Below are 22,500 nucleotides of genomic sequence, written 5' to 3'. Positions count from 1 at the left end.
AACCAAGATGTGAAAAAAGGAGAGATAGGTAGTATGTTTGAGGAAAGGAACCTGGATGTTTTGGCTCTGAGTGAAACGAAGCTCAAGGGTAAAGGGGAAGAGTGGTTTGGGAATGTCTGGGGAGTAAAGTCAGGGGTTAGTGAGAGGACAAGAGCAAGGGAAGGAGTAGCAATACTCCTGAAACAGGAGTTGTGGGAGTATGTGATAGAATGTAAGAAAGTAAATTCTCGATTAATATGGGTAAAACTGAAAGTTGATGGAGAGAGGTGGGTGATTATTGGTGCATATGCACCCGGGCATGAGAAGAAAGATCATGAGATGCAAGTGTTTTGGGAGCAGCTGAATGAGTGTGTTAGTGGTTTTGATGCACGAGACCGGGCTATAGTGATGGGTGATTTGAATGCAAAGGTGAGTAATGTGGCAGTTGAGGGAATAATTGGTGTACATGGGGTGTTCAGTGTTGTAAATGGAAATGGTGAAGAGCTTGTAGATTTATGTGCTGAAAAAGGACTGATGATTGGGAATACCTGGTTTAAAAAGCGAGATATACATAAGTATACTTATGTAAGTAGGAGAGATGGCCAGAGAGCGTAATTGGATTACGTGTTAATTGACAGGCGTGCGAAAGAGAGACTTTTGGATGTTAATGTGCTGAGAGGTTCAACTGGAGGGATGTCTGATCATTATCTTGTGGAGGCTAAGGTGAAGATTTGTATGGGTTTTCAGAAAAGAAGAGTGAATGTTGGGGTGAAGAGGGTGGTGAGAGTAAGTGAGCTTGGGAAGGAGACCTGTGTGAGGAAGTACCAGGAGAGACTGAGTACAGAATGGAAAAAGGTGAGAACAATGGAAGTAAGGGGAGTGGGGGAGGAATGGGATGTATTTAGGGAATCAGTGATGGATTGCGGAAAAGATGCTTGTGGCATGAGAAGAGTGAGAGGTGGGTTGATTAGAAAGGGTAGTGAGTGGTGGGATGAAGAAGTAAGAGTATTAGTGAAAGAGAAGAGAGAGGCATTTGGACGATTGTTGCAGGGAAAAAATGCAATTGAGTGGGAGATGTATAAAAGAAAGAGACAGGAGGTCAAGAGAAAGGTGCAAGAGGTGAAAAAGAGGGCAAATGAGAGTTGGGGTGAGAGAGTATCATTAAATTTTAGGGAGAATAAAAAGATGTTCTGGAAGGAGGTAAATAAAGTGCGTAAGACAAGGGAGCAAATGGGAACTTCAGTGAAGGGCGCAAATGGGGAGGTGATAACAAGTAGTGGTGATGTGAGAAGGAGATGGAGTGAGTATTTTGAAGGTTTGTTGAATGTGTTTGATGATAGAGTGGCAGATATAGGGTGTTTTGGTCGAGGTGGTGTGCAAAGTGAGAGGGTTAGGGAAAATGATTTGGTAAACAGAGAAGAGGTAGTGAAAGCTTTGCGGAAGATGAAAGCCGGCAAGGCAGCAGGTTTGGATGGTATTGCAGTGGAATTTATTAAAAAAGGGGGTGACTGTATTGTTGACTGGTTGGTAAGGTTATTTAATGTATGTATGACTCATGGTGAGGTGCCTGAGGATTGGCGGAATGCGTGCATAGTGCCATTGTACAAAGGCAAAGGGGATAAGAGTGAGTGCTCAAATTACAGAGGTATAAGTTTGTTGAGTATTCCTGGTAAATTATATGGGAGGGTATTGATTGAGAGGGTGAAGGCATGTACAGAGCATCAGATTGGGGAAGAGCAGTGTGGTTTCAGAAGTGGTAGAGGATGTGTGGATCAGGTGTTTGCTTTGAAGAATGTATGTGAGAAATACTTAGAAAAGCAAATGGATTTGTATGTAGCATTTATGGATCTGGAGAAGGCATATGATAGAGTTGATAGAGATGCTCTGTGGAAGGTATTAAGAATATATGGTGTGGGAGGAAAGTTGTTAGAAGCAGTGAAAAGTTTTTATCGAGGATGTAAGGCATGTGTACGTGTAGGAAGAGAGGAAAGTGATTGGTTCTCAGTGAATGTAGGTTTGCGGCAGGGGTGTGTGATGTCTCCATGGTTGTTTAATTTGTTTATGGATGGGGTTGTTAGGGAGGTAAATGCAAGAGTTTTGGAAAGAGGGGCAAGTATGAAGTCTGTTGGGGATGAGAGAGCTTGGGAAGTGAGTCAGTTGTTGTTCGCTGATGATACAGCGCTTGTGGCTGATTCATGTGAGAAACTGCAGAAGCTGGTGACTGAGTTTGGTAAAGTGTGTGGAAGAAGAAAGTTAAGAGTAAATGTGAATAAGAGCAAGGTTATTAGGTACAGTAGGGTTGAGGGTCAAGTCAATTGGGAGGTGAGTTTGAATGGAGAAAAACTGGAGGAAGTGAAGTGTTTTAGATATCTGGGAGTGGATCTGGCAGCGGATGGAACCATGGAAGCGGAAGTGGATCATAGGGTGGGGGAGGGGGCGAAAATTCTGGGGGCCTTGAAGAATGTGTGGAAGTCGAGAACATTATCTCGGAAAGCAAAAATGGGTATGTTTGAAGGAATAGTGGTTCCAACAATGTTGTATGGTTGCGAGGCGTGGACTATGGATAGAGTTGTGCGCAGGAGGATGGATGTGCTGGAAATGAGATGTTTGAGGACAATGTGTGGTGTGAGGTGGTTTGATCGAGTGAGTAACGTAAGGGTAAGAGAGATGTGTGGAAATAAAAAGAGCGTGGTTGAGAGAGCAGAAGAGGGTGTTTTGAAGTGGTTTAGGCACATGGAGAGAATGAGTGAGGAAAGATTGACCAAGAGGATATATGTGTCGGAGGTGGAGGGAACGAGGAGAAGAGGGAGACCAAATTGGAGGTGGAAAGATGGAGTGAAAAAGATTTTGTGTGATCGGGGCCTGAACATGCAGGAGGGTGAAAGGAGGGCAAGGAATAGAGTGAATTGGAGCGATGTGGTATACCGGGGTTGACGTGCTGTCAGTGGATTGAATCAAGGCATGTGAAGCGTCTGGGGTAAACCATGGAAAGCTGTGTAGGTATGTATATTTGCGTGTGTGGACGTATGTATATACATGTGTATGGGGGGGGTTGGGCCATTTCTTTCGTCTGTTTCCTTGCGCTACCTCGCAAACGCGGGAGACAGCGACAAAGTATAATAAAAAAAAAAATAATATATATATATATATATATATATATATATATATATATATATATATATATATATTGGAAAGGATCACAATTTTGCGCGTGATCAAGTATATTCCTATGAGTCCACGGGGGAAAATGAAACACGATAAGTTGCCAAGTGCACTTTCGTGTCATAATCACATCATCAGGAGAGACACAATAGAGAAATATAACAGTCAGTTGATATACAACGAAGAGACGAAGCTAGGACGCCATTTGGTAAACATGTGATTGTCCAAGACATACAACGAGAGTTCATAAACTTATCATTTTACAAATCTTATCAAAAATAAAGTTATCTAATTTGTATAGACCAGCACTAATATTAAGATTATAATTCTTTGTGTATTTAATAATAGAAGATTCAATGATATTTTTCTTGGTAATAGAGTTAAAGTTAATAACTGAGATTGCCTTACTCCAGTCAATACACTGATCATAATTAAGTTAGCAAAGAAATCATTTTAAAGAGTTGAGCCCAAACCTCCCATTGACACTAATAATCTTTTAGTTCTCCCTTTTAATAATAATTTCACTTTACTTCCTATGTTGCTTAAATCCTTTAATGTAAATTTTGCCTTCAGCAACAATAATACTATAAAGAATATCTTAATCAGGAATTCACCAGAAAATTCTCCTGGATGCATCTATAAAGTGCCATGTAGAGATTGTGATAAGTTTTATGTTGGTCAGACTGGTAAGGATCTTTCTGTTAGACTTAAGCAACATAAATATAGTATAAGAACGGGACAAGAATCAAATGCCTTGTTTGATCACGTTAAAACTATGATCATTGTATTGACTGGAGTAATGCCATCTCAGTTATTAACTCTAACTCCACGATCAACTCTAACTCTATCACCAAGAGAAATATCATTGAATCTTCTATGATTAAATACACAAAGAATTATAACCTTAATATTAGTGAAGGTCTATACAAATTGGATAACTTTATTGTTGATAAAAGTTGTAAACAATTCACCTTGTTGTCCACATAATAAGGTTATGATACGCTCGTTGTCTGTCTTGGACAATTACTTGTTTACTAAATGGCGTCCTAGCTACGTCTCTTCGTTGTATATCAACTGACTGTTATATTTCTCTCTTGCGTCTCCCCTGATGATGTGATTATTACACGAAAGTGCACTTGGGAATTAATGTGTTTCATTTTCCCCTCGTGGATTAGGAGGAATTCAAGTATGTAGCCAAAGATTAATTAATACAACGCAATATGAAGTCCATATGCAAATTACAACTCGCAATGTATATATATATATATATATATATATATATATATATATATATATATATATATATATATATATATATATATTGTTTTATTATTATACTTTGTCGCTGTCCCCCGCATGCGTGCGAAGTAGCGCTAGGAAAAGACAACAAAGGCCACATTCGTTCTCTCTCTCTCTCTCTCTCTCTCTCTCTCTCTCTCTCTCTCTCTCTCTCTCTCATTAGCTTGTACAGGGATGATTGGACCTTTCATTTTGATAGTTAATGAGGGTCATTAGCTTGTATGGGATGATTTGACCTTTAATTTTGATAGTTAATGAGGGTCATTAGCTTGTACAGGGATGATTGGACCTTTCATTTTGATAGTTAATGAGGGTCATTAGCTTGTATGGGATGATTTGACCTTTCATTTTGATAGTTAATGAGGGTCATTAGCTTGTACAGGGATGATTGGACCTTTCATTTTGATAGTTAATGAGGGTCATTAGCTTGTATGGGATGATTTGACCTTTCATTTTGATAGTTAATGAGGGTCATTAGCTTGTACAGGGATGATTGGACCTTTCATTTTGATAGTTAATGAGGGTCATTAGCTTGTACAGGGATGATTGGACCTTTCATTTTGATAGTTAATGAGGGTCATTAGCTTGTATGGGATGATTGGACCTTTCATTTTGATAGTTAATGAGGGTCATTAGCTTGTATGGGATGATTGGACCTTTCATTTTGATAGTTAATGAGGGTCATTAGCTTGTACAGGGATGATTGGACCTTTCATTTTGATAGTTAATGAGGGTCATTAGCTTGTATGGGATGATTGGACCTTTCATTTTGATAGTTAATGAGGGTCATTAGCTTGTACAGGGATGATTGGACCTTTCATTTTGATAGTTAATGAGGGTCATTAGCTTGTACAGGGATGATTGGACCTTTCATTTTGATAGTTAATGAGGGTCATTAGCTTGTACAGGGATGATTGGACCTTTCATTTTGATAGTTAATGAGGGTCATTAGCTTGTATGGGATGATTGGACCTTTCATTTTGATAGTTAATGAGGGTCATTAGCTTGTACAGGGATGATTGGACCTTTCATTTTGATAGTTAATGAGGGTCATTAGCTTGTATGGGATGATTGGACCTTTCATTTTGATAGTTAATGAGGGTCATTAGCTTGTATGGGATGATTGGACCTTTCATTTCGATAGTTAATGAGGGTCATTAGCTTGTACAGGGATGATTGGACCTTTCATTTCGATAGTTAATGAGGGTCATTAGCTTGTACAGGGATGATTGGACCTTTCATTTCGATAGTTAATGAGGGTCATTAGCTTGTACAGGGATGATTGGACCTTTCATTTTGATAGTTAATGAGGGTCATTAGCTTGTACAGGGATGATTGGACCTTTCATTTCGATAGTTAATGAGGGTCATTAGCTTGTATGGGATGATTGGACCTTTCATTTTGATAGTTAATGAGGGTCATTAGCTTGTACAGGGATGATTGGACCTTTCATTTCGATAGTTAATGAGGGTCATTAGCTTGTACAGGGATGATTGGACCTTTCATTTTGATAGTTAATGAGGGTCATTAGCTTGTATGGGATGATTGGACCTTTCATTTTGATAGTTAATGAGGGTCATTAGCTTGTACAGGGATGATTGGACCTTTCATTTTGATAGTTAATGAGGGTCATTAGCTTGTACAGGGATGATTGGACCTTTCATTTTGATAGTTAATGAGGGTCATTAGCTTGTATGGGATGATTGGACCTTTCATTTTGATAGTTAATGAGGGTCATTAGCTTGTATGGGATGATTGGACCTTTCATTTTGATAGTTAATGAGGGTCATTAGCTTGTACAGGGATGATTGGACCTTTCATTTTGATAGTTAATGAGGGTCATTAGCTTGTATGGGATGATTGGACCTTTCATTTCGATAGTTAATGAGGGTCATTAGCTTGTACAGGGATGATTGGACCTTTCATTTCGATAGTTAATGAGGGTCATTAGCTTGTACAGGGATGATTGGACCTTTCATTTCGATAGTTAATGAGGGTCATTAGCTTGTACAGGGATGATTTGACCTTTCATTTTGATAGTTAATGAGGGTCATTAGCTTGTATGGGATGATTGGACCTTTCATTTTGATAGTTAATGAGGGTCATTAGCTTGTACAGGGATGATTGGACCTTTCATTTCGATAGTTAATGAGGGTCATTAGCTTGTACAGGGATGATTTGACCTTTCATTTTGATAGTTAATGAGGGTCATTAGCTTGTATGGGATGATTGGACCTTTCATTTTGATAGTTAATGAGGGTCATTAGCTTGTACAGGGATGATTGGACCTTTCATTTTGATAGTTAATGAGGGTCATTAGCTTGTACAGGGATGATTGGACCTTTCATTTCGATAGTTAATGAGGGTCATTAGCTTGTATGGGATGATTTGACCTTTCATTTTGATAGTTAATGAGGGTCATTAGCTTGTACAGGGATGATTTGACCTTTCCATTCTGGCGAGGTCACACCGTCAAGGAGGTGGGCAAAACAAGGGTTCCCTCCTTTGACCAGTTGATGGCTTTTGGCCCAATGGGTTCGTGTGTGTGTGTGTGTGTGTGTGTGTGTGTGGGATACGCCCTGGTACCACGACCCTATTCACACGCCACCCCCTAACCCCCCTTTCTCCCCCCCTCCCCTTGCGTGATGGGGTTGCCAAGCGGGGATTACTGTCATTATTATTTCCCCCCCCCCCTTCCTCAGCCTCTTCTGGTTCAATTTTTTTTTCCTTTTTTTCTCTCTTTCCTTTCATGATATTTCTAAGCGTATAGTTTCTCTCTCTCTCTCTCTCTCTCTCTCTCTCTCTCTCTCTCTCTCTCTCTCTCTCGTAACAGTACACACACCCCCCCTCCCTCCCCCCAGGGGGGGGGGGGTAGCTGGTGGTAATTAATGATTCGTTAACGTGTAATTGCTTGTAATCACAGAGACGAGAACAGGTTAATGGTTGGCCCCTAAACTTGGATTAATGACATGAATTGAACACTGCATCAAGTTACACACGTTATCCTACCTGTTTATGATGCTATGGGGATGTGTGTATATTTTTTTTTTCTTTTTTTGCTTTGTCGCTGTCTCCCGCGTTTGCGAGGTAGCGCAAGGAAACAGACGAAAGAAATGGCCCAACCCCCCCCCATACACATGTATATACATACGTCCACACACGCAAATATACATACCTACACAGCTTTCCATGGTTTACCCCAGACGCTTCACATGCCTTGATTCAATCCACTGACAGCACGTCAACCCCGGTATACCACATCGCTCCAATTCACTCTATTCCTTGCCCTCCTTTCACCCTCCTGCATGTTCAGGCCCCGATCACACAAAATCTTTTTCACTCCATCTTTCCACCTCCAATTTGGTCTCCCTCTTCTCGTTCCCTCCACCTCCGACACATATATCCTCTTGGTCAATCTTTCCTCACTCATTCTCTCCATGTGCCCGAACCATTTCAAAACACCCTCTTCTGCTCTCTCAACCACGCTCTTTTTATTTCCACACATCTCTCTTACCCTATTATTGCTTACTCGATCAAACCACCTCACACCACACATTGTCCTCAAACATCTCATTTCCAGCACATCCATCCTCCTGCGCACAACTCTATCCATAGCCCACGCCTCGCAACCATACAACATTGTTGGAACCACTATTCCTTCAAACATACCCATTTTTGCTTTCCGAGATAATGTTCTCGACTTCCACACATTCTTCAAGGCTCCCAGAATTTTCGCCCCCTCCCCCACCTTATGATCCACTTCCGCTTCCATGTTTCCATCCGCTGCCAGATCCACTCCCAGATATCTAAAACACTTCACTTCCTCCAGTTTTTCTCCATTCAAACTCACCTCCCAATTGACTTGACCCTCAACCCTACTGTACCTAATAACCTTGCTCTTATTCACATTTACTCTTAACTTTCTTCTTTCACACACTTTACCAAACTCAGTCACCAGCTTCTGCAGTTTCTCACATGAATCAGCCACCAGCGCTGTATCATCAGCGAACAACAACTGACTCACTTCCCAAGCTCTCTCATCCCCAACAGACTTCATACCTGCCCCTCTTTCCAAAACTCTTGCATTCACCTCCCTAACAACCCCATCCATAAACAAATTAAACAACCATGGAGACATCACACACCCCTGCCGCAAACCTACATTCACTGAGAACCAATCACTTTCCTCTCTTCCTACACGTACACATGCCTTACATCCTCGATAAAAACTTATGATCCACTTCCGCTTCCATGGTTCCATCCGCTGCCAGATCCACTCCCAGATATCTAAAACACTTCACTTCCTCCAGTTTTTCTCCATTCAAACTCACCTCCCAATTGACTTGACCCTCAACCCTACTGTACCTAATAACCTTGCTCTTATTCACATTTACTCTTAACTTTCTTCTTCCACACACTTTACCAAACTCAGTCACCAGCTTCTGCAGTTTCTCACATGAATCAGCCACCAGCGCTGTATCATCAGCGAACAACAACTGACTCACTTCCCAAGCTCTCTCATCCCCAACAGACTTCATACTTGCCCCTCTTTCCAAAACTCTTGCATTTACCTCCCTAACAACCCCATCCATAAACAAATTAAACAACCATGGAGACATCACACACCCCTGCCGCAAACCTACATTCACTGAGAACCAATCACTTTCCTCTCTTCCTACACGTACACATGCCTTACATCCTCGATAAAAACTTTTCACTGCTTTTAACAACTTGCCTCCCACACCATATATTCTTAATACCTTCCACAGAGCATCTCTATCAACTCTATCATATTCCTTCTCCAGATCCATAAATGCTACATACAAATCCATTTGCTTTTCTAAGTATTTCTCACATACATTCTTCAAAGCAAACACCTGATCCACACATCCTCTACCACTTCTGAAACCACACTGCTCTTCCCCAATCTGATGCTCTGTACATGCCTTCACCCTCTCAATCAATACCCTCCCATATAATTTACCAGGAATACTCAACAAACTTATACCTCTGTAATTTGAGCACTCACTCTTATCCCCTTTGCCTTTGTACAATGGCACTATGCACGCATTCCGCCAATCCTCAGGCACCTCACCATGAGTCATACATACATTAAATAACCTTACCAACCAGTCAACAATACAGTCACCCCCTTTTTTAATAAATTCCACTGCAATACCATCCAAACCTGCTGCCTTGCCGGCTTTCATCTTCCGCAAAGCTTTTACTACCTCTTCTCTGTTTACCAAATCATTTTCCCTAACCCTCTCACTTTGCACACCACCTCGACCAAAACACCCTATATCTGCCACTCTATCATCAAACACATTCAACAAACCTTCAAAATACTCACTCCATCTCCTTCTCACATCACCACTACTTGTTATCACCTCCCCATTTGCGCCCTTCACTGAAGTTCCCATTTGCTCCCTTGTCTTACGCACTTTATTTACCTCCTTCCAGAACATCTTTTTATTCTCCCTAAAATTTAATGATACTCTCTCACCCCAACTCTCATTTGCCCTTTTTTTCACCTCTTGCACCTTTCTCTTGACCTCCTGTCTCTTTCTTTTATACATCTCCCACTCAATTGCATTTTTTCCCTGCAAAAATCGTCCAAATGCCTCTCTCTTCTCTTTCACTAATACTCTTACTTCTTCATCCCACCACTCACTACCCTTTCTAATCAACCCACCTCCCACTCTTCTCATGCCACAAGCATCTTTTGCGCAATCCATCACTGATTCCCTAAATACATCCCATTCCTCCCCCACTCCCCTTACTTCCATTGTTCTCACCTTTTTCCATTCTGTACTCAGTCTCTCCTGGTACTTCCTCACACAAGTCTCCTTCCCAAGCTCACTTACTCTCACCACCCTCTTCACCCCAACATTCACTCTTCTTTTCTGAAAACCCATACAAATCTTCACCTTAGCCTCCACAAGATAATGATCAGACATCCCTCCAGTTGCACCTCTCAGCACATTAACATCCAAAAGTCTCTCTTTCGCGCGCCTGTCAATTAACACGTAATCCAATAACGCTCTCTGGCCATGTCTCCTACTTACATAAGTATACTTTTGTATATCTCGCTTATATATATATATATATATATATATATATATATATATATATATATATATATATATATATTTATATATATATATATATATATATATATATATATATATATATATATATATATATATATATATATATATGTATATATATATATATATATATATATATATATATATATATATATATATATATATATATATATATATATGCGGGAAATGGCTAATAGTATGAAATATATATATATATATATATATATATATATATATATATATATATATATATATATATATATATATATATACTGGAAAGGATCACAGTTTTGCGCGTGATCATATATATTCCTATGAGTCCACGGGGAAGAATGAAACGCGATAAGTTCCCAAGTGCACTTTCGTGTAATAATCACATCATCAGGGGAGACACAAGAGAGAAATATAACAGTCAGTTGATATACAACGAAGAGACGTAGCTGGGACGCCATTTGGTAAACGAGCGTATCATAACCTTATTATGTGGACAAGGTGAATTGTTTACAAATTTTATCAACAATAAAGTTATCCAATTTGTATAGACCTTCACTAATATTAAGGTTATAATTCTTTGTGTATTTAATCATAGAAGATTCAATGATATTTCTCGTGGAGTTAGAGTTAATAACTGAGATGGCATTACTCCAGTCAATACAATGATCATAGTTTTAACGTGATTAAACAAGGCATTTGATTCTTGTCCCGTTCTTATACTATATTTATGTTGCTTAAGTCTAACAGAAAGATCCTTACCAGTCTGACAACATAAAACTTATCACAATCTCTACATGGCACTTTATAGATGCATCCAGGAGAATTTTCTGGTGAATTCCTGATTAAGATATTCTTTATAGTATTATTGTTGCTAAAGGCGACATTTACATTAAGCAACATAAGTATAGTATAAGAACGGGACAAAATCAAATGCCTTGTTTAATCACGTTAAAACTATGATCATTGTATTGACTGGAGTAACGCCATCTCGGTCATCAACTCTAACTCTATCACCAAGAGAAATATCATTGGATCTTCTATGATTAAATACACAAAGAATTATAACCTTAATATTAGTGAAGGTCTATACAAATTGGATAACTTTATTGTTGATAAAATTTGTAAACAATTCACCTTGTTGTCCACATAATAAGGTTATGATACGCTCGTTTACTAAATGGCGTCCCAGCTACGTCTCTTCGTTGCATATCAAGTGACTGTTATATTTCTCTCTTGTGTTTCTCCTGATGATGTGATTATTACACGAAAGTGCACTTGGGAACTTAACGTGTTTCATTTTCCCCGTGGACTCATAGAAATATACTTGATCACGCGCAAAATTGTGATCCTTTCCAATATATATATATATATATATATATATATATATATATATATATATATATATATATATATTATATATATATAACATACAAACCTCCAGCAGCCAGGATCGAAACCAGGATCCCTGCATATCAGGCGGGAGCATTAATGCTAGGCTATGATGGCCCTTTAAATGCACTATATTCGTATGTATATATCTCCGCGTTGTACAACCAGTTAGGTTCAGTAAAATGCTATCTGCTGGCTGTGTGAGCCTGATGGGAAATGACCGGTGTAGACCCCGTTGCTCACCAACGTGAGACGAAGGGTATTCGAGTACATAGTATTCGAATAGTCATTTCCCTATTAGGGGCGATCATAGCCGTGCGGTAGCGCTCCCGTCTGTTGCACAAGGGTCCCGGGTTCGATCCTGGCTGTTGGAAGGTTTGTATGTTCTATGAAAGAGCGCGTTCATATGAACTATATTCGTAAATATATATACATTTTTGGTTAAAATATATATATATATATTTCTAATCATAAACATATATCTTGTGTCTGTGTGTCTGACTATGTCTTTGTACGTTTCGGGGAGGGAGTTTTTACTACACTCGTGAGTCCACGTCAGTCGGATCTTATCCAAACAACATCTTTCAGCTCCTGTTTTAATGACCGTTCGAAACTCATCCCCCTCTTCTCTGAAAGGACCTCTTCATTGATCCTTTGCTCTGAAAAGGCATCTCTCCCTTTTGCATCAGTACCCGCAAAGGTACCCTCTGTGGACCATTGTCCAGAAATTAATCTCTGTATTTCTTATTGCCCAGAAAGGCATTTCTTTGTTGACCAGCGCTCCGAAGGGAAATTTTTTGGGAATGTCTCGAATTGAAAGTGATGATTACTGGATTATACAGATGTTAATGTCTTATGAGTACACCTTATGAACACTCACACAGGGGAAACACCTTATGAACACTCACACAGGGAGAAAGACCTTATGATCACCCACACAGGAGAAACACCTTATGAACACTCACACAGGGGAAACACCTTATGATCACCCACACAGGAGAAACACCTTATGATCACCCACACAGGAGAAACACCTTATGATCACTCACACAGGAGAAACACCTTATGATCACCCACACAGGAGAAACACCTTATGATCACTCACACAGGAAAACACCTTATGATCACCCACACAGGAGAAACACCTTATGATCACTCACACAGGAGAAACACCTTATGATCACCCACACAGGGGAAACACCTTATGATCACCCACACAGGAGAAACACCTTATGATCACCCACACAGGGGAAACACCTTATGATCACCCACACAGGGGAAACACCTTATGATCACCCACACAGGAGAAACACCTTATGATCATCCACACAGGGAAACACCTTATGATCACCCACACAGGGGAAACACCTTATGATCACCCACACAGGGAAACACCTTATGATCACCCACACAGGAGAAACACCTTATGATCACCCACCAGGGAAACACCTTATGATCACCCACACAGGAGAAACACCTTATGATCACCCACACAGGAGAAACACCTTATGATCACCCCTCACACAGGAGAAACACCTTATGATCACCACACAGGGGAAACACCTTATGATCACCCACACAGGGGAAACACCTTATGATCACCCACACAGGAGAAACACCTTATGATCACCCACACAGGGGAAACACCTTATGATCACCCACACAGGGGAAACACCTTATGATCACCCACACAGGAGAAACACCTTATGATCACCCACACAGGAGAAACACCTTATGATCACCCACACAGGGGAAACACCTTATGATCACCCACACAGGGGAAACACTTATGATCACCCACACAGGGAGAAACACCTTATGATCACCCACACAGGGGAAACACCTTATGATCACCCACACAGGGGAAACACCTTATGATCACCCACACAGGAGAAACACCTTATGATCACCCACACAGGGGAAACACCTTATGATCACCCACACAGGGGAAACACCTTATGATCACCCACACAGGAGAAACACCTTATGATCACCCACACAGGGGAAACACCTTATGATCACCCACACAGGGGAAACACCTTATGATCACCCACACAGGAGAAACACCTTATGATCACCCACACAGGGGAAACACCTTATGATCACCCACACAGGGAAACACCTTATGATCACTCCACACAGGAGAAACACCTTATGATCATCCACACAGGGAAACACCTTATGATCATCCCACACAGGAGAAACACCTTATGATCACCCACACAGGAGAAACACCTTATGATCACCCACACAGGAGAAACACCTTATGATCACCCACACAGGAGAAACACCTTATGATCACCCACACAGGAGAAACACCTTATGATCACCCACACAGGAGAAACACCTTATGATCACCCACACAGGAGAAACACCTTATGATCACTCCACACAGGAGAAACACCTTATGATCACCACACAGGAGAAACACCTTATGATCACCCACACAGGAGAAACACCTTATGATCACCCACACAGGAGAAACACCTTATGATCATCCACACAGGAGAAACACCTTATGATCACCCACACAGGAGAAACACCTTATGATCACTCACACAGGAGAAACACCTTATGATCACCCACACAGGAGAAACACCTTATGATCACCCACACAGGAGAAACACCTTATGAACACCCACACAGGAGAAACACCTTATGATCACCCACACAGGAGAAACACCTTATGATCACCCACACAGGGGAAAGCACCTTATGAACACCACACAGGAGAAACACCTTATGATCACCCACACAGGAGAAACACCTTATGATCACTCACACAGGAGAAACACCTTATGATCACCCACACAGGGGAAACACCTTATGATCACCCACACAGGAGAAACACCTTATGATCACCCACACAGGAGAAACACCTTATGATCACCCACACAGGAGAAACACCTTATGATCATCCACCACAGGAGAAACACCTTATGATCACCCATCACAGATAAAGACCCTTATGATCATCCACACAGGGAAACACCTTATGATCACCCACACAGTAAGAAACACCTTATGATCACCCACACAGGAGAAACACCTAATGATCACCCACACAGGGGAAACACCTTATGATCACCCACACAGGAGAAACACCTCATAATCACCCAAACCAAGACAGGGGAAACACTTATTGATCACCCACACAGGAAAACACCTTATGATCAACCCACACAGGAGAAACACCTTATGATCATCCAGCACAGGAGAAACACCTTATGAACACTCACACAGGAGAAACCCCTTATGATACTCACACAGGGAAACACCTTATGATCACCCACACAGGAGAAACACCTTATGATCACCCACACAGGGGAAACACCTTATGATCACCCACACAGGAGAAACACCTTATGATCACCCACACAGGGGAAACACCTTATGATCACCCACACAGGAGAAACACCTTATGATCACCCACACAGGAGAAACACCTTATGATCATCCACACAGGGGAAACACCTTATGATCACCCACACAGGAGAAACACCTTATGATCACCCACACAGGAGAAACACCTTATGAACACCCACACAGGAGAAACACCTTATGATCACCCACACAGGAGAAACACCTTATGATCACCCACACAGGGGAAACACCTTATGATCACCCACACAGGAGAAACACCTTATGATCACCCACACAGGAGAAACACCTTATGATCACCCACACAGGGGAAACACCTTATGATCACCCACACAGGGGAAACACCTTATGATCACCCACACAGGAGAAACACCTTATGATCACCCACACAGGAGAAACACCTTATGATCACCCACACAGGAGAAACACCTTATGATCACCCACACAGGGGAAACACCTTATGATCACCCACACAGGAGAAACACCTTATGATCACCCACACAGGGGAAACACCTTATGATCACCCACACAGGAGAAACACCTTATGATCACCCACACAGGAGAAACACCTTATGATCATCCACACAGGGGAAACACCTTATGATCACCCACACAGGGAAACACCTTATGATCACCCACACAGGAGAAACACCTTATGATCACCCACACAGGAGAAACACCTTATGATCATCCACACAGGGGAAACACCTTATGATCACCCACACAGGGGAAACACCTTATGATCACCCACACAGGGGAAACACCTTATGATCACCCACACAGGGGAAACACCTTATGATCACCCACACAGGGGAAACACCTTATGATCACCCACACAGGAGAAACACCTTATGAACACTCACACAGGGGAAACACCTTATGATCACCCACACAGGAGAAACACCTTATGATCACCCACACAGGAGAAACACCTTATGATCATCCACACAGGAGAAACACCTTATGATCACCCACACAGGAGAAACACCTTATGATCACCCACACAGGAGAAACACCTTATGAACACCCACACAGGAGAAACACCTTATGATCACCCACACAGGGGAAACACCTTATGATCATCCACACAGGAGAAACACCTTATGATCACCCACACAGGAGAAACACCTTATGATCATCCACACAGGAGAAACACCTTATGATCACTCACACAGGGGAAACACCTTATGATCATCCACACAGGGGAAACACCTTATGATCACCCACACAGGAGAAACACCTTATGATCATCCACACAGGAGAAACACCTTATGATCATCCACACAGGAGAAACACCTTATGAACACCCACACAGGAGAAACACCTTATGAATACTCACACAGGAGAAACACCTTATGATCATCCACACAGGGGAAACACCTTATGATCACCCACACAGGAGAAACACCTTATGATCACCCACACAGGAGAAACACCTTATGATCACTCACACAGGAGAAACACCTTATGATCACCCACACAGGAGAAACACCTTATGAACACCCACACAGGAGAAACACCTTATGATCACCCACACAGGAGAAACACCTTATGATCACCCACACAGGGGAAACACCTTATGAACACTCACACAGGAGAAACACCTTATGATCACCCACACAGGGGAAACACCTTATGAACACTCACACAGGAGAAACACCTTATGATCACTCACACAGGGGAAACACCTTATGAACACTCACACAGGAGAAACACCTTATGATCACTCACACAGGGGAAACACCTTATGATCACTCACACAGGAGAAACACCCTATGAACACCCACACAGGAGAAACACCTTATGATCACCCACACAGGAGAAACACCTTATGATCACTCACACAGGGGAAACACCTTATGATCACTCACACAGGAGAAACACCCTATGAACACCCACACAGGAGAAACACCTTATGATCACTCACACAGGGGAAACACCTTATGATCACTCACACAGGGGAAACACCTTATGAACACTCACACAGGAGAAACACCTTATGAACACTCACACAGGGGAAACACCTTATGAACACTCACACAGGAGAAACACCTTATGAACACTCACACAGGAGAAACACCTTATGAACCCTCGCATAGCAGAAACACACCACGATTCTCTGAAAGAATGTGTGGAAAGAGAGATCGGAATGTAGATTTGGAGGGAAAAAATCGGTAAGTTTGAAGATATAGTTGTCCCAGCAGTATTATATAGATGCAAAGTATATGGGCTATAGATAGGGTTGTGCGGAGGAGGGTGGGTGTGTTGGAAATGAAATGTTTGAGTACAATATGTGGTGTGAGGTGGTTTGATCGAGTAAGTAATAATAGGGTAAGAGAGATGTGTGGTAATAAAATGAGTGTGGATGAGAGAGCAGAAGAGGGTTTTTGAAATGGTTTGGGCACATGGATAGAATGAGTGAGGAAAGATTGACCAAGAGGATATATGTGTCAGAGGTGGAGGGAACGAGGAGAAGTGGGAGATCAAATTGGAGGTGGAAAGATGGAGTAAAAGAGATTATCAGCGATTGGGACCTGAACATACAGGAGAGTGAAAGGTGTGGACGGAATAGAATAAATTGGAACAATGTGGTAAACAGGGGCCGACATGCTGTCAATAGACTGAACCAGGACATGTGAAGCGTATGGGTAAAACCATGGAAAGTTCTGTGGGGCCTGGATGTGGATAGGGAGCTGTGGTTTCGGTGCATTACAAATGACAGCGAGAGAATTGGATGTGAGCGGATGTGGCCTTTCTTTGTAAGTTCCTGGCGCTACCTCACTCGCACAGGAAACTGCCATCAAGTATGAAAATTATATATATATATATATATATATATATATATATATATATATATATATATATATATATATATAAATCTTTCAAACTATTCGGCATTTCCTGCGTTAGCGAGGTAGCGTTAAGAACAGAGGACTGGGCCTTTGAGGGAATATCCTCACCTGGCCCCCTTCTCTGTTCCTTCTTTTGGAAAATTGAAAAAAAAAAGAGAAATGAGAGGGGAGGATTTCCAGCCTCCCGCTCCCTCCCCTTTTAGTCGCCTTGTACGACACGCAGGGAATACGTGGCAAGTATTCTTTCTCCCCTATCACCAGGGATATATATATATATATATATATATATATATATATATATATATATATATATATATATATATATATTATTGTACTCTGGATATCATTGTTGCTACATTTGAAGGGTCAGTTACAAAATTCACTCACGTCCTTGCTTCAAACCATCCCGAACGCTTCTGTGAATCTCTTGCGAACCCTCGAACACCTGTTGAACGAAACGGTTCCAAACACTCGTGGGGGAAACTTACTCGAACGCTGGCCCTGAAATTCTTTCGTATGTTTGGTACCAAATTGCCCCAGACACATGTCCGAAGCTTTCAAACAGAACACGAAACTTTTTGGGAAACGTTTGGACGAATGTTTTCGAACAGTGGTACGAGACTGTTTCATATATCCCTCACGTGGAACCCCGTCTGAAACACCTGTTGAAGGGTTTCGAATGGTTTGAGCCGACCGTGAAATGGCCTTACGTTGGCCGTTTGATAATACACGTTCTGTAACTCGCTTCTGAATGGCCAAGCTTCACCCATTTGTTTACCGTAAACATCTCCACCACGAGCTACACCCATTTGTTTACCGTAAACATCTCCCCCATGAGTTTCACCCATTTGTTTACCGTAAACATCTCCACCATGAGTTTCATCCATTTGTTTACCGTAAACATCTGCACCATGAGCTTCACCCATTTGTTTACCGTAAACATCTGTACCATGAGCTTCACCCATTTGTTTACCGTAAACATCTCCACCATGAGTTTCATCCATTTGTTTACCGTAAACATCTCCACCATGAGTTTCATCCATTTGTTTACCGTAAACATCTGCACCATGAGCTTCATCCATTTGTTTACCGTAAACATCTCCACCATGAACTTCACCCATTTGTTTACCGTAAACATTTCCACCACGAGCTACACCCATTTGTTTACCGTAAACATCTCCACCATGAGCTTCACCCATTTGTTTACCGTAAACATCTGCACCATGAGCTACACCCATTTGTTTACCGTAAACATCTGCACCATGAGCTACACCCATTTGTTTACCGTAAACATCTCCACCATGAGCTTCACCCATTTGTTTACCGTAAACATCTCCACCATGAGCTTCACCCATTTGTTTACCGTAAACATCTGCACCATGAGCTACACCCATTTGTTTACCGTAAACATCTCCACCATGAGCTTCACCCATTTGTTTACCGTAAACATCTGTACCATGAGCTACACCCATTTGTTTACCGTAAACATCACCATGAGTTTCACCCATTTGTTTACCGTAAACATCTCCACTATGAGTTTCACCCATTTGTCTACCGTAAACATCTCCACCACGTTTGTTTACATGATAGATACCTTCCAGTGACTGACTTACCTGGTCCACCCCACCTCCTCCTTGACACACCCTAGGTGTTCATCAATCCTCCAGAAGCAGGAAATAACACAGGTTGTCTGCTGTTACTCTCCACCCCCTCCCTCCCCCTCCTTCTCTCGTTCACCCACCCGGAGGTTCTCACTCATCCACCTAGCTCCACCCGGGTGGAGGAGGAGGTGGAGGAGTGGTGGACGGACCTCTACCCACGAACCCACCTACCATGTACCCCGACCCCCTGCGTTCTGACTCACCCATGTACCTGTACCCACCTACCCACGTACCCACCTACCATGACCCCGACCCAGGCGTCCTGACTCACCCATGTACCTCTACCCACGTACCCACCTACCCACGTACCCACCTACCATGACCCCGACCCAGGCGTCCTGACTCACCCATGTACCTCTACCCACGTACCCACCTACCCACGTACCCACCTACCATGACCCCGACCCAGGCTTCCTGACTCACCCATGACCTCGACCCCCCCCCCCCCCTGCGTCCTGACTCACCCATGTACCTCAACCCACCTACCCACCTACCATGTACCCCGACCCAGGCGTCCTGACTCACCCATGTACCTCTACCCACGTACCCAGACCCCGACCTAGGCATCCGGACTCACCCGTGTACTCATATATGCCGGGACAGATCTCCTCCAGCTTCTTATCCTGTCCCTCGACGGTGAGGAAGAGGTTAGGGAGGGTGAACCTCCTCATCTTGACCTCCGTCGTCCCCGCCGTGCTGGGCCGGGCGGGGGGCGCCGCGCCCCCATCCAGGCTCCCCTGCGCCATGGTCGAGCACATCGTAGTCTCTCCTCCTCCTCCTCCGCCTCCGCCGCCCCGGGCGGAGCTCAAAACCTGGTTAGTCTCCTCCAGCGTGCGGGGACGACATCTTCAGGAGGCGTTGTGAGGGAGGAGGGAGAGTGGTGGGGGGGCGGGCGCGCGCGCGGGCAGGCGCGGGGGTTGGTGGGGTGGGTTGGGTTGGGTGGGAGGTGGGTTAAGACTCGCGAATTGCAACTCCTGAGGTTGGAGGAGGGGTGGGTGGGGGAGGGAGGAACGGGAGGGCTGTGGAGGGAGGGAGGGAGAGTGTGTGGAGGGAGGGAGAGTGTGTGGAGGGAGGGAGAGTGTGTGGAGGAGGAAGGAGGGAGGGAGGGAGGGACTTGATAGCCAAATGGCGGTTGAAATTTTGAGGACTTGAGTCGTTTTCTATACAGCTTGAGAAGAAGAGAGAGAAAAAGAAAAGATGAAAGATCAAGAGAGAGAGAGAGAGAGAGAGAGAGAGAGAGAGAGAGAGAGCACACAGGCAGGATAAAGGTGATGCGTCCCTGGGTGCGCGCGCGCGCCTGCCTGCCTGCCTGCCTGCCTTTGCCGTTTGAAAACGGGGGGGGGGAGGGTCTTCAAACCGTTGCCGTGGACGCCTGTTGATAGCCTCCGTTGCCGTCTGTTGATAGCCTCCGTTGCCGTCTGTTGATAGCCTCCTTTGCCGTCTGTTGATAGCCTCCGTTGCCGTCTGTTGATAGTCTCCGTTGCCGTTGCTACCTGTTGGTAGCCTCCGTTGCCGTGGATCCGTCTGTTGATAGCCACCGTTGCCGGTGCCACCTGTTGATAGCCTCCGTTACCGTCTGTTGATAGCCACCGATGCCGGTGCTACCTGTTGATAGCCTCCGTTGCCGTTGCTACCTGTTGATAGCCGCCGTTGCCGTGGACACCTGTTGATAGCCGCCGTTGCCGTGGACACCTGTTGATAGCCTCCGTTGCCGTGGACACCTGTTGTCTACCGTGCACTTGGGCCAATGTCGTGCAATGTTCAAACTATATCTTCATGGCTTCTGCTGTGTGTGTGTGTGTGGGAGGTTAACTATACTACCTTCACCTCCACCTGGGAGGCAGCCAGCTCCTCCACCTCCTCCACCTGGGAGGCAGCCAGCTCCACCTCCTCCTCCACCTGGGAGGCAGCCAGCTCCACCTCCTCCTCCACCTCCACCCTTTCCCAAAACTCGCAGGAGGGAATGTGAACACTAGACAACCATATACACTAGAATACGATTTATATTTTCTAATTAAAAACTCCAGAAACTCTTCCTTCAATTCTTTCTTTTTGATCTGTTTCCGATATATCAAATCCTGAGATATAAATTTATGAAAATGGTGAGATATATATATATATATATATATATATATATATATATATATATATATATATATATATATATATTTATATATTTTTTCTAGTTTATAACACCTTCAGCCAGCGTAAGTACGAATATAAATATATATATATATATATATATATATATATATATATATATATATATATATATATATATATATATATATATATATATATTTAATTATACGTCAGATGCGACGATGGTCGGGTTTCTATGCCACACACAATTCTTATCTCTGTTATCGCTTCACATGTTCCGCCGTGGCGATGGATTTCTGTGCAGCTGAGGTGGTTTGATCTGGTGTCCGAGGGCGCGCGCCCACGCCCGCGCGCCCACGCCCGTGGTCCTGGCTGCCCGGAGCGGGTGTCGCGGCCAGAGAGAGAGAGAGAGAGAGAGAGAGAGTTCAAAATGTATATATATAATATAAAGAAAAAAAGTTGGAGGGGGAAATAGATATAAGAATATACATATATCTGTCCGTCCGGCGCGCGGGTTTGCGAGCCGCGGGCGCGCGCGGCCCGTGGTGGCGGCGGCGTCGTCGCCCCACA

General features: G+C 43.1%; 1 protein-coding gene across 1 annotated transcript in view; it reads right to left on the bottom strand.

Annotated features, from left to right (window-relative positions):
- LOC139754438 (uncharacterized) overlaps nucleotides 1-21,902 on the bottom strand; it is a 57,943-nt gene extending 36,041 nt beyond the window's left edge. The window contains exon 1 of the mRNA XM_071671714.1: nucleotides 20,405-21,902. Coding sequence (XP_071527815.1) covers nucleotides 20,405-20,585 — 181 coding nt within the window. The 5' untranslated portion in view covers nucleotides 20,586-21,902. The remainder of the gene's footprint in view (nucleotides 1-20,404) is intronic.
- Nucleotides 21,903-22,500: the final 598 nt, after the last annotated feature.

Source organism: Panulirus ornatus, chromosome 17, assembly GCF_036320965.1.
Source record: "Panulirus ornatus isolate Po-2019 chromosome 17, ASM3632096v1, whole genome shotgun sequence".
NCBI classification, from domain to species: Eukaryota; Metazoa; Arthropoda; class Malacostraca; order Decapoda; family Palinuridae; genus Panulirus; species Panulirus ornatus.
The sequence above is the reverse complement of the archived record's forward strand: the minus strand, read 5'-3'. Positions and strand labels throughout refer to the sequence as shown.